The sequence below is a fragment of the Arvicanthis niloticus genome, chromosome 22 (genome assembly GCF_011762505.2).
Source record: "Arvicanthis niloticus isolate mArvNil1 chromosome 22, mArvNil1.pat.X, whole genome shotgun sequence".
NCBI classification, from domain to species: Eukaryota; Metazoa; Chordata; class Mammalia; order Rodentia; family Muridae; genus Arvicanthis; species Arvicanthis niloticus.
In genome coordinates this window covers 16,560,144-16,572,615 of record NC_133429.1, presented here as the reverse complement: position 1 = coordinate 16,572,615, position 12,472 = coordinate 16,560,144, and the positions used below count along the sequence as shown (strand labels likewise).

At 42.5% G+C, this 12,472-nt stretch overlaps 1 protein-coding gene across 5 annotated transcripts in view; it reads left to right on the top strand.

Moving 5' to 3' along the window:
* Cfap54 (cilia and flagella associated protein 54) overlaps window positions 1-12,472 on the top strand; it is a 279,965-nt gene that overhangs the window by 181,120 nt on the left and 86,373 nt on the right. For all 5 annotated transcript variants that reach the window (XR_013106305.1, XM_076919997.1, XM_076919995.1 and 2 more), the window contains 5 exons: window positions 6,331-6,433; window positions 7,662-7,809; window positions 8,594-8,751; window positions 8,906-9,082; window positions 9,273-9,399. Coding sequence is in view for 4 of the 5 variants with exons in the window: in XM_076919997.1 (XP_076776112.1) it covers window positions 6,331-6,433; window positions 7,662-7,809; window positions 8,594-8,751; window positions 8,906-9,082; window positions 9,273-9,399 (713 nt within the window). In the remaining variant the exon portion in view is untranslated. The remainder of the gene's footprint in view (window positions 1-6,330; window positions 6,434-7,661; window positions 7,810-8,593; window positions 8,752-8,905; window positions 9,083-9,272; window positions 9,400-12,472) is intronic.

Below are 12,472 nucleotides of genomic sequence, written 5' to 3'. Positions count from 1 at the left end.
GGGCTGTCATAGTAGAGCTTTAAGCTGAAGACTTGGCAGATGTGTGGTAGACATATGTCATCTCTGTGCCAGCATATCGGAACACTCCCGTCTCAAACACATGAAAGTGGCCCCTGGGACAAAACCTGCAGAAATGTTGGTGCTGTTGCCTCTTTGGAGCAGAGTCTTCATTTTGAGAAAGGTTACTGTCAAGATGAGTGAATTTCTCTTTCGTGAACTTGACCCCTGCCCCCTGAGCTTCTGTTGGGGTACTGCCGAGAGTGTTGGACAGTCCCTTTTTCAAATGATGCTTGACATTTCCTGATACTTCTAATAAAATTATGTGTCAAGAAAATTGAAAGGCGCTTTCCCTGGGGTGGCGGATAGAGTGAGCTGCATGAATTTCATGAGAATAAACTGACCATTTTTGTCATGAATATTAAGAAGAAATAAGTGGGATCAAAGCTTTCCACAGTGTGGTTCTCCTTCTGGACTCTCTTTCACAGTCCCATCCCTTTTATGTTGTTTAAGCAAATGCTCGTTCCCGTGTTTCTTTGTTTTTTAGCTCGTGGTCTGAAAGGGAAAACATTCAGGTCTTTTGATATTACGACACAAATAATGCCTCTTGGGATTTGAGACATTAGAATGAGTCACATTTCTGGACTTCTCTGTCTACCAAAGTGCAGGAGCTTGAAATTCTCCATTGTGCAGTTACAGTTGCTTAAATGCCCTGTCCCTGGTGTTTGTGTCTTAGAAATGTAACTCTTGGAGGCGTATGTTAACAATGTCTCTGTAGTGACCAGAGTGATGAATGTCCCCTATAGGCTCATGTGATTGAACATGTGGTCTGTAGCTGCCCTTTGGGGAGGTTCAGAAATCTTTAGGAGGTGGAGCCTTGCTGGAGGAAGTGTGTCACTAGAGGTGGGCTTTGATTTTTTTTTATATATCCTTGCCCCACTTCCTGTTTGATCTCTTTGCTTTGTACATGCGAATGAAACCGGATCAGCCTCTGTTCCTGCTGCTGTGCTTGCCCTGCCTGTTGTCCCGCCTTTCCCTTCATGATGGACTGTATCCCTGTGCAACCGTAAGCCAAAATAAACCCCATGGAGGCATTTCATCACAGCAAGAGGAAAGTCACCAATAGAATCTCCTTTGAGAGATGGGTCAAGAAGGTAGTGTTCTAATGCTGGCATTGGTGGCTTTGTAAGAAACAAGCCTGAGCTGGTGCAGGCTTGCTCTGTCTTGCCATGTTATACTCAACTGTGTTATAATGCAGTAGGACGCCCTACCAGGTGATGGCGTCAGCATCTAGACCAGCGGTTCTTACCCTTCCTAATGCTGGGACCCTTTAGTACAATTCCTCATGTTGTGTTATTTCACTGCTATTTCATAACTGTAATTATGTATTGCTACTGTCATGAATGGTAATATAAACATCTGATAGGCAGGATATCTGATATGTGACCCCTGTGAAAGGGTTGTTTGACCCACGGGTTGAGAACCGCTGCTCTAGAACAATGAACTAATGTACACGTCTATTCTCGCTGCTCTAGAACAATGGACTAAAGTGCACTTCTATTCTCAGTTGCATGTGTGTTGTTATGGCGACAGAAAAAAAAAAACCCCTAAGCAACTACACAGTAGCAAGTGGGTTATGACACATTGGGAGGTCCCATGTTTTACATGGTTTCTTTGTCACCATTATGCCAAAACTCATGTTGTTTCTCTTTATCTCAGAAGCCAGGCTTTGGAATTGGAAGAACCTCCATGGAGGTGACATCACAATCTTCTTTCAGGGTAGTATAGTTGTGAAGCACCAGTCTATGAAGCTCGTAGCAACAGGGTGCCCCAAAGTGTGTGTACCCTTGATCCACAGACTGAGGCCCAGTTAGGCTTGCTGCTCTCTTCTTCCTTATTTCCTTTCATTTAAAACAAAAAGCAGTAGCAGTGATCACAAACAGCATCTTATTAAGTAGTCAACAAATGTTGCAGTTGTTTTAATGGCCCAGCAAACTCTTGGGAGTTTAATATTCAATAATTGCTAAAAGATTAGAAAGCTGCTTAACAATTTAGTATTAAAAAAAAATCAATTTGGCCTCTACTACTTTTCTTACCAAATCAATAAACCAGCGATGCTGATAGTTGGTGTGTGTTTGCTAAGGACATCCCAGTGTAGGTGAATGTCAGCCCTGGTGGGTGGGGGTTTTGGTTCGTATTGTTTACTGCTGTATTCATGGCTCCTAGATTTCTTCCTGGCTCAAAGCAGACGCCCAGCATGTATTTCCTAACAAATGAGTCCTAATTTAATCATCAAAATCATTCATTTTGATATGGTTGGAACTGTTATCATCATCATTCTCCTTTTATAAAGAGATTGATAATTGCATTTCCCAAGATCACACAGCTAAGGCATGACGCAGGTGGGCCTTGAACTCTTTCCCCCACTGTGTACAGATTCCTGAAAATTAGGCTATACAAGATGAATTTAAAAGCTTTCATTAACAACAGAAGGAAACATAATTAAATGGCTGAAGCTCCAAAAACTTATCAAATTAGAATTGAGTTCAAAGGAAAATGTCAACTGATTTAATCTGTAAAATATTTTAATGTTTGTGTGTGTGTAAGAAATGCTTGCAGCCAGAGCTGGGGTGGTAGCTGTTGCTTCAGTAGAAGGGCGCTGGCCTAGAGGGTGCAATACCCTGGGATAGAAGCTGTATTTAGTGGCATAGCATTGGCCTGGAGCAGGCAAGGCCTAGGTGTGCCCACCAGAAAAACAAAACTTGCAGACACAAACTGTACTTATAATAAATATGTCATGCCATTTTTACTTATAGTCACTCTGGGAAACATGGACTAAAAGCTACTGCTGTTAAAAGGTGCAATTCAATCCCACACACCTTTTTTCAAAAAACTGGAAACTGTAACCAGTCCACAAACACTGGGGTAATCTTCATCCCTTGTAAAGGTGAAGTGTAATGCCTTTGATACAGCTGTCCATCAAAGGACTCCATCACATAGTTCCTGATAGTTGCTCCTGTGTGTGTGTGTGTGTGTGTGTGTGTGTGTGTGTGTGTGTGTGTTTTACCTGTGTGCATTTATGAGCAACACATGCATGCAGTGCCCACAGAGGCCAAAAGGGACACCAGGTCCCCTGGAGCTGCATTTAGCCATTGGAAGTACTGGATACTGGCACCAGGTCCTTTGCAAGAGCAGCAAATGCTCTTCATCCATAGTCTCTTCTCTTGATTTCTCATTGAAAGGATTCATAAAGACACAAAGAGTACAATAGTAATTGGCTTAGCAGTGGGTTTGCACTCAGTACCAATAATAAACTGGGTATAACTGAATGCAAGTGTTGGAAAATCTGATGGATCATAAAGGCAGCAGTTAGTAACCAGCTAGGGATGTTACATAAGATACAGCTACCGAGCAGGTATGGAAGAAAAGGCACAATTAAAGCAGAAAATCCTTCACCTTCCACATCTCACTTCATTGTTCCCCTGTGACAAATAGAGAAGTTATGTTTTTAAAAATGGATTAATAAAGATGTTTTTGAAATCATTAAAAGTCACCGCTGTGAATAGGCACAGAGTTTCTAAGCCAGAATACACATTTTTCAAATTAGTATGGAGGATCAAAAAAAATTATACTGTAACAAAGACACAAAACAATATAAAAGGGAAAGAGGAGTCAGCAGTAATAAAATTATAGAAGAAACTTGCATATCATCAGGCTGGCAGGGTGGTTTGGGCAATAAAGATACTTGCTGTGCAAGCTTGGCAATTTAAGTGTAATCCCAGAACCCACATAAGGGCAGAAGGAGAGAACCGACTCCCCAAAGCTGGTCTCTAAACTCACATGCATGCCATGGCACCTGGGTGCCCCCCACATAGATCACCATCATCATCACCATCATCACCATCATCATCCTCATCATCACCATCATATATATATTTTGACACAAATGTACAATAGCTAAGATTACATGTGTCTTTTAATGTTGCTTATTTTCAAGCAACCTGATGTAACTTAAACAAGAAGCAATTTTCTGATTGACTTAGCAGAGCAGGGAAGGGCAGGCAGAGGAGGCCGGATTGGGGGCTCAGTGAGGCCAGGCTGGATGCCTCAGGAATGCCCAATCCAGTCTGCTTCTTTCACTTCATGCACCAGATTTATCTGACTTGCTTTGCTTTGTCCTGTGCTCACACCTGGACCCAGGTGTCTTGACTGCTGAGCCAGCATCGTGGAACAACATGGAGGCCCTCACAAGGGACCCAGAAGGGAGACAGAAGGGAAGGATCATAGTGTCCCATGAGAGTGGAAATGTCTGATGGCTTTCTTAGGAGAATTGAAATCTGTCACTCAAAGCAAGAAATACAAGACTAGAGTATAACCCACATAGCAAAAAGAGGCCCGCCATTTTTATAAATAAGACGACCAAAAGTAAAGGGAAAATCTCAGGGATGTGATACTAATTTGCTAGGTAGGATGTAAGAGAAAAATCTTGGGCAGGACCAAGAGGACCTTTGATATTGATGACAAGTGCAGTCAGCAGTGACACTGACAGTAATGATCATAACACCACAGCAGGACCCGATGCTACCAAACTGGTTAGAATGAGGACCTGGAGAGAGGAAGGGAAGGAAAGAGAAAGGGAAAAGGGGTGGGGAGGGAGAGAGAGGAGGGAAGAGAGAGGAGGAGGGAAGGAAAGACAGAGAAAGATGGAGGGGGAGAGAGGCTGAAGAGGAGGTGGAGGAGGGAGAGAGAGGGAAGGAAGGAAAGAGAAATGGAAAGGGAGGAGGGAGGGAGAGGGAGAGAGAGGAGGGAAGAGAGAGGAGGAGGGAAGGAAAGACAGAGAAAGATGGAGGGGGAGAGAGAGGGAAGGAAGGAAAGAGAAATGGAAAGGGAGGAGGAGGGAGGGATGGGGGAGGGAAGGAAACAGGGAAAGAAGGAGGGGGAGGGAAAGAAGGAGGGGGAAGGGATGGAGAGAGAGAGAGAGAGAGAGAGAGAGAGAGAGACAGACAGACAGACAGACAGACAGATAGACAGAGACAAAGACTTTGGAAAACTTACTACTCCTGGGTGTCTACTTCCTTCTCTATACACTGAGTCAGTAATAGTACCCATCTTGAACTCACAGCATGTGTGTGCAGTGCAGTACATGACTTAACTCACAAAAATGACACAATATGGTATCTGACAGGTGGTGGACGCCAGTCATCTGTTTCCTAAGATGTAAATTATGGGAAGAAGGGGAAACATCCTGGCTCCATGCTTACTGCTAACAGAGTGCTTTCCATCTACAAGGCAACACGTTTGCCAAACAACAAAAATGCTCTTAAAATACAGTCTGGAAACTGATCCTGTATAGCACACATTCAGAGAACCCACGGACAAACGCTGGCTTTCATGTGAGCATCCACCAACGTGGATGAAGCCAGCCATGTGCTAGACTAGAAATCTTGATAACCCCAAAGCCAAAGAAGGAAGTCCAGGGAAGCCTCTGGTCAAAGCCACCCCAGCCACATCTTGAGGAGTTTGCTGTAGCCATTGTGGGTGAGGGCAAGAGTAGGAGATGAGGAGCAAGGAATTACCTTGGCCCTCCATCCTGGAGGTAGCAATGGCCAGGACAGAGGTGAGTGAGGTGGGGAGCTGAGGGGCTCTCGGACAGTGGTCACATGTTGTGGGTTAAACTGACAGACATGATGGATCGAACAGTGCACATTGAAGAGCCAGAGAGCCATGATCATGCCTGAAGACTTGGGATGGAGTAAGTTTGGCTGCAGGAGGCAGAAGTGAAAGTTTTGCCTTTGATCCGCTTTGAATGATGGAAACGTTCGTTATTTATTTTTTGATCCATTTCATTTTTTCTTTTTTTTTAAGTTTTATTTATTTTTTAATCTTATTTATTTATGTATGTGATTATACTGTAGCTGTTTTCAGACACCCCAGAAGAGGGCATCAGATCCCATTACAGATGGTTGTGAGCCACCATGTAGTTGCTAGGAATTGAACTCAAGACCTCTGGAAGAGCAGTCAGTGCTCTTAACTGCTGAGCCATCTCTCCAATCTGATCCATTTCTTTTTATTGAAAGGGACTTTATGGTTGTTTTCATTATTGATCCTTTGTGAGTGTACCTGTGGGTTTAGAATTTTATGCTGTGATTAAGTGTCGTGACGAGGAGAGGAGAGGACCATAGTGCTCCAACACTGCTGAGACAGAGGAAGGAGACAGCTGGATACCCTTTGGCGGTGGCTGGGGGTGTGGATATTTTCATAGGAAGCAGAGAGTTGTGAAATAACACGCAAATTCTGTCACTGGTAACAGTCAAAATCCTCCCTCGGTTTCAGCGCTGCTATAATATATTCCACACTGAAGCTTCTCCAGGATTCGAAGGTGTTTAAAAAGAGACAGCCTGAAGAATCATGCAGCCCCATCTCTCCAGAAACTTCTGTACGTATGCTTTTAACATCCTTACAAGACACATCTCACTATACACATTACCACAGTGAAAGGCATGGCAGTCAATTGCTCAGCTATGTGGATGACGTAGATATTCCTATTTTGAACACAAAATGGGAAAATTGAAGTAACAGCGAAATCAGGGTCAAAGTGTCTGTGTTGAAATCCCATTTGTGCTCTTCATGGGGGAAGGCCCCTTAAGATCTTTTCAAAAGTTTTGTGATCTCATTTGTGAGCGGTTGAGGGTGGATCCAGCCATTACCAAAAGACATATGCAGATGTGTCACTGCTAGTGGTCCCCCACCAGCAGAAATATTTTTCAAGATCCGCTCTCCTTCCACTCCTGGACAGGGCAAGCAGGATACTCACAGTCTTTCCAGCTGGATTCCTCACACTTAGCCTTCCCCATACAAGGGCTCTAATGTCTGCCTGACAGCTTGTCACAAGCTGTCACTAAACCTAGTAAGGCTGCATGACTTAACATCATCAAATCACTTAAGAGTCTGTATAAAAATACCCATTACACAGAGCCTTGCTTGGGAATCTTAGACATTTCTGATGAAATCACCCATCCTATACCCAGCCAACTAATCATCCAGAACAGATACCCAGCACTGTGTTTCTCACCTCTCATCCCTTAAAGGGATGTTAAAGAGGTTTTTGATGACATGGAAACTGCTGATAATATAATCAAAAATGCACAACAAATAGCCAATACTATAAAACTGTTTTTATTAGTTAGAATGTTTGCTTCATGTGTAAGAGTGTTTTGTTTGCGTCTAAGTACACCTTGTACGCCGTAACCAGTGGGAGGCAGATGATATCTCTGGATTCTGCAGAGATGAAGTTAGAGGTGATTGGTTGCCATTCAGGTGCTGGGAACCAACCCAAGGTCCTTTGCTAGAGCAGCAGGAGGTCTTATCCTCTGAACCATCTCTCTAGTTCCACGCAAAGCTGCTTTTGAGTAGAAATATAGAGAGAAAAGATTGGCCAAAATGTGGTGTCAAATATTAATAGGGGATTTTTGAATAGTGGATGGCTTTGCTTGTTTCTCTTACATACATCTTGTGGTTTATAGAATGTTCAACAATAACTTCTTAATTTACAATGTGATGCCGTGAAGTGCTACTGGGCGCTTCTCTCAGCTCATGCGTAGCCTTGGAGTACAATATTGACATTGTCCAATGGGAAGATAACCTCATCTTTTAACATTGTTTAGACCACAGAAAGTAAAGATGACAGCGAGTTTTTAGACCCCATTTCCCTGAACTCCCGGGAATACTTCAATATTCACCTTTGGCTGAGATGCCGCTTGATGCTGGTGACCTCGTTCGTCGCACAGATTCGTGGTATTGGAATCATGAAAGGTACTTTCGTAATCAATGTGTTTTGGTAGGGTCCATTTGACATCAGGGACACCCAGCGTTTTATAGGGGCATGTCAATGATAATGCTCACAACTTTCTAGCTTGCTCTCTTTCCAGAATGTAAAGCACTGGTTGCTAAACACAAACAATGATTCTTCACAGTCCTCTGTACCAGAGTATGTTACTGATTTAATTTGTGTGTGTGTGTGTGTGTGTGTGTGTGTGTGTGAGAGAGAGAGAGAGAGAGAGAGAGAGAGAGAGAGAGAGAGAGAGAGAGAGATTAAAATACATTTACCTAGGTCTCAGGAAGGTGTCTGTGCATAGAGCTCACAAGGCAACAACATAGGGTCCCATTGCTGACCTTCCACTCAGTGTCCCATGGCTCTGCATTTCTGCTTCCTCTCTGGAAGATGGAGATACCTTACCTACTATTGGGATCATTATCAGACAGAGAGGGGCAGAAGTTATCGTCTTAGGTAACAGCTTGTCTTGTGCAAAGAGTACACTCCCACAATGGCTGATAGCTGTCTAGTTGTGTAGTTACCCATTTCCATGTGTCTGTCCACCTTCCAAATCAAATCATCTCATGCAATAACATGACTTTTCTAGCATTTAAACTAAACCACTTTGACCCAAATTAGGACACTCCCCAGCCCCAGCTCCATGTTTCATGTCATCTATTCGTTTCCCTTTTAATGTCCACATACTCTTTGGTTTTGGGGGACATTACACACAAATCCTTTCTTGCTTCCTCATGCATCCTCCATCATTCCTGTCCACATTAGAGAGTGAGTTGACGGGCTGTCTGAGCCTTATCAATGAAGTGTGCACGGAGGCAAAGAGCGCCGATGACACGGAGGTTCTAGCCGAGTTCCTAATGCAAGCTGTGATCCTGGGCCTTCAGGAGAAGCACTTTAAGGCAGACATCATAAGAAAGCTTCAGGTAAGGGAGACAGGGTAGTGTTCATACCGGTGTTTAGGGAAAATCCCAGTTGAATTGAAAGGAGGGGATTCTCAGCCCCAATGAATGTGTACCTGGCACCAGGGCCGCAACTCATCAATGAACTGGCAAACACAGAGTCCTTTTCTCTCAATAGGAAATTATCAGTTTGCTGGAAGGCAGCGAATTCCTTTCTCCCAGATCTTGGTTAACCCTGGCAAAAAGCCTCATTCTGATGGATGACTTAACAAAAGCCGAGAAATTCAAGAAAGCATCTTCAAAAGAGAACAAATTAATTTTCTTGAATCAAGCTCACAGAATTCTTATTGCACAGGTGGGAATCTTTCTGATGGCCACAGACTTGGGAAAGTACTTTTCTGCCATTTTTCCTCCATCCGTCCCCCTGTCCCTCCCTCTCTCCTTCCTTCCCTCTCTCCTTTCCCCTCCATCCCTCCCTCTGCTCCTCCCTCCTTTCTTCCCTCTTTCCCTCCCTCTTCATACTGACTACAGTATTTCTTCCCCAGATGTTAACTTTTGGAGAGACCATTGAGTTCCCCCTCTCAGATGCCGACTACGCGAGCCCATTACAGCCCTTGAAGAATATCTACCTTCCTCATGTGATGTTACTGGCCAAAATAAAATTGAGGATTGGTAAGAACATTTAACATCTACCTAGAGTAACTGGTAGAAATTTTTAGATGAGTTTTCAAGTAAGCTATCATAACTTAAAGGTATAATAGGAGCCCAGGCTCCACATGCTCAAATAGGTTTTGGTTATTACCACATGTACGACTTTGTGGTATATGGATGATCTTCATGTTATGAACTTAATTACAGCAGTTGTAATATGTGAAACTATTTGCTTTGGACTATTGCATTTTATCCAGTTGTTCAATCATCTGTAACAAGATTATTTCCACAGGTTACTTTTATTGAGAAAACATAGAAACACAAGGTATGAGTTCATTACTAAATAATACACCAGTTTTTTTTTCTTTAAATTACAACTGGTTTTTTTTTTTTTGGTTTTGTTTTTGCTTTTTTACATTTATGTCAAATTGAGAAAGGTTTCAGAGAGGAATGTAGAATAGTGTTCTGTCTGCTAGTCATCACTGATGCCGTTACGTACCCATATCTCTAAAAACAATGCCATGGAAGAAACATTGTCTTAATGTGTTGATGATAATGACATGCTTTTCCCCAAAGCTCTAATACCTTGTTTGTAACATTTTAAGCAATAAGTCTATGTCATCTAAATGTGGGGGACTGTCAGACTCTTTGTATTTTTATGAAACAAGGTGTCTTGAAGGCATAGTTTCCATGTTTTACCATGATGCATGTAAAGTAATGGATTTTTGGCTAAGAACACTTTGAATGCCTGGTGTCATGGTTGGTTTAGGCAGTATAAAACAGGTGCATAGATGGACTGCTGTCTGCAAGGTAGGCCCTTTGGGAAGTATTTCTCATCAGCCTGGATACTAATCTAGCTGTTCTGTGCCTTACGCCTGTGTCAGGAACAGTCTCGCTCCTCAAAGCCCAGCCTCTTGGCCTTGCTCTGGCTTTCAGGTGATGTCTGCTTCCTAAGATCCTGGCTTTAGAGATTCTTCTCTAACCTCATATATTATCCACCATCTGACTATTGAGGTCACCTTTTCCTTTTGACTTTCAGTATGTTAATATGTTTAAATCTTTACTTGTAAAAAAAAAAAAAAAAAACCAGACATACAAAAGAAAATAATCACCTATCCTTAAGTACCTTGTACCCTTCTGATTCTGTAGTACTGTGTTCGGCCTCTTCACCAGTAGTGTCTGGGTGTGGAGATGGCAGAGTCTATAGCCAGTGTTTTCCTTTGGGGCATCATTATGCTGATGACCAGTGCTCCAGACCAGAAGGGGAAAGCAGGGTCTGGGACCTGGGACCAATGCTGTAGATCCCTGTCTCCTCTCTGGGTACCTGGGTTCCACTGGTGTACCACCTGGTGAGGAAGTCAGGAATGGGGTTCCACTGTCCATTTTTCCTCTCAGGGCATCTGAGCACCAGGCAGGGAAGGGTAAACTGAGTCCAGGACAAGCAACATCCAGTCTGACAGGAGCAAGTACTGCGTACTGGGGTTAGAGAAGAGAACAGGAATCTTAGCATCACAGTTTGTTTAGTTGAGGGTTTTCCCTGTGGTTGTTGATTGAATCTCCCCCCTATGCCCCATTCCTTCCCCAGCAGTCCAGACAATGCTCTCAGAAACCTTGTTTTCTACCAGTACCTTTCTTCACCATGGCAGGTGACTGATGTTCTGTCTTAGCCTAGCATAAGCATCTTTTCAGGTGGGTGTAGTCTTTTCTCTGGGTTTTGGTAGGTGCTATTCCATTATCCTCACAACCAACATTTTCAATGAGAACCATAGTGTTAGTCTAACTTTTATTTTCTTTTGCAAAAGACCTGTCCTTCCTTCCCCTAAACTTGTTAAATCTCTTCTTTTCAGCTCTGTAGTTCAGGAAATGTGTGTCTAGGTTCATATTCACTCTTTATGTATGTAATAATCAGTATAAATAATCAGTTGAGCCCTTGGCATCTGCAGGCAAGCTTCTTTCTATCTGGGGACGATTTCTTCTTAGTTATTGCCCACCCACTTCCACTGTTCTCCCTGGGGGGTAGATACCCATGTGAAACTGTCAAGAGTGTCATTTAGCTTCTTTGTAGTTCTCTCATTTCAGAACCAAGGCCATTGTAGCCCACTTGCCCTAAGTTACCCTAGACTAGGTAGTTTGTAAATAGTAGAACTCTATTGCTCTCATTTCTGGAGAGTCAAAGTCCAAAGCCAAGATTTAACGTTCTGTGAGGGTGCATCCTTACCATACCTGGCTCCTTCAATTGGTCCTTATGTGATAGAAGGGCTGAACTGGCTCTTTCAGGCTGTTATATAGCATGCCCAGCCCATTCATAAGGGCTCAGTTTTTATAATCACCAGGCAAAGCTTGACCTCTCCATATACATACCATCATTGTTGGGGAGGAGATTTTAACATATGAATGGGAGATAGCATAAGCATCTGGAAATAGTCATGGCATTCCCCTTATAGAAGATTAAATGAGAAAAATGCCTAGCTTGCTGCTGAGACCACAGTGCACACTATACATGTTGATAATATTTGTTTATACAGTTAATCATCTTTTGGTGGTAATTCTATTTTTATAATTTATGATCTTAGCTTAATTGAATAGATCTTCTTAATAATTAACTTAACATTTTTGGCATTGACCACCCTCTCAAAATCAGCTGATAACTTACTTTTCTATATAGGCAAATATATATATGTATATATATGTATATAAGTATATATATGTATTATATATATAAATACACACACACACACACACACACACACACATATATATATATATATGTATTCATGCATACAGGTATGTTGTATATATGCTATTCTGTTACCCTATCCTCAATCTATGCTATTTCACTTACGCTATCTCTTCTAGAAGCCACATTTAATATTCTTCTTTATGGCTGCTGTTTTTTTTTTTACTTGGTTATTCTTCTTTGTCTCCTTATTGTTCTTCAGGTCTTCCTGTGATGATCAGAAGAACAGTTTCTGCCTGTGTGGGTAGCTTGGTTCTGTATCAACTTTTAAGAGTCTCAATTCCCCAGTGAGGCTCCAAGGGAAACAACAAAGGCCAGCCAGCATTTTTGAGTTCAAGAGGTCAGAGGACTCAGTCC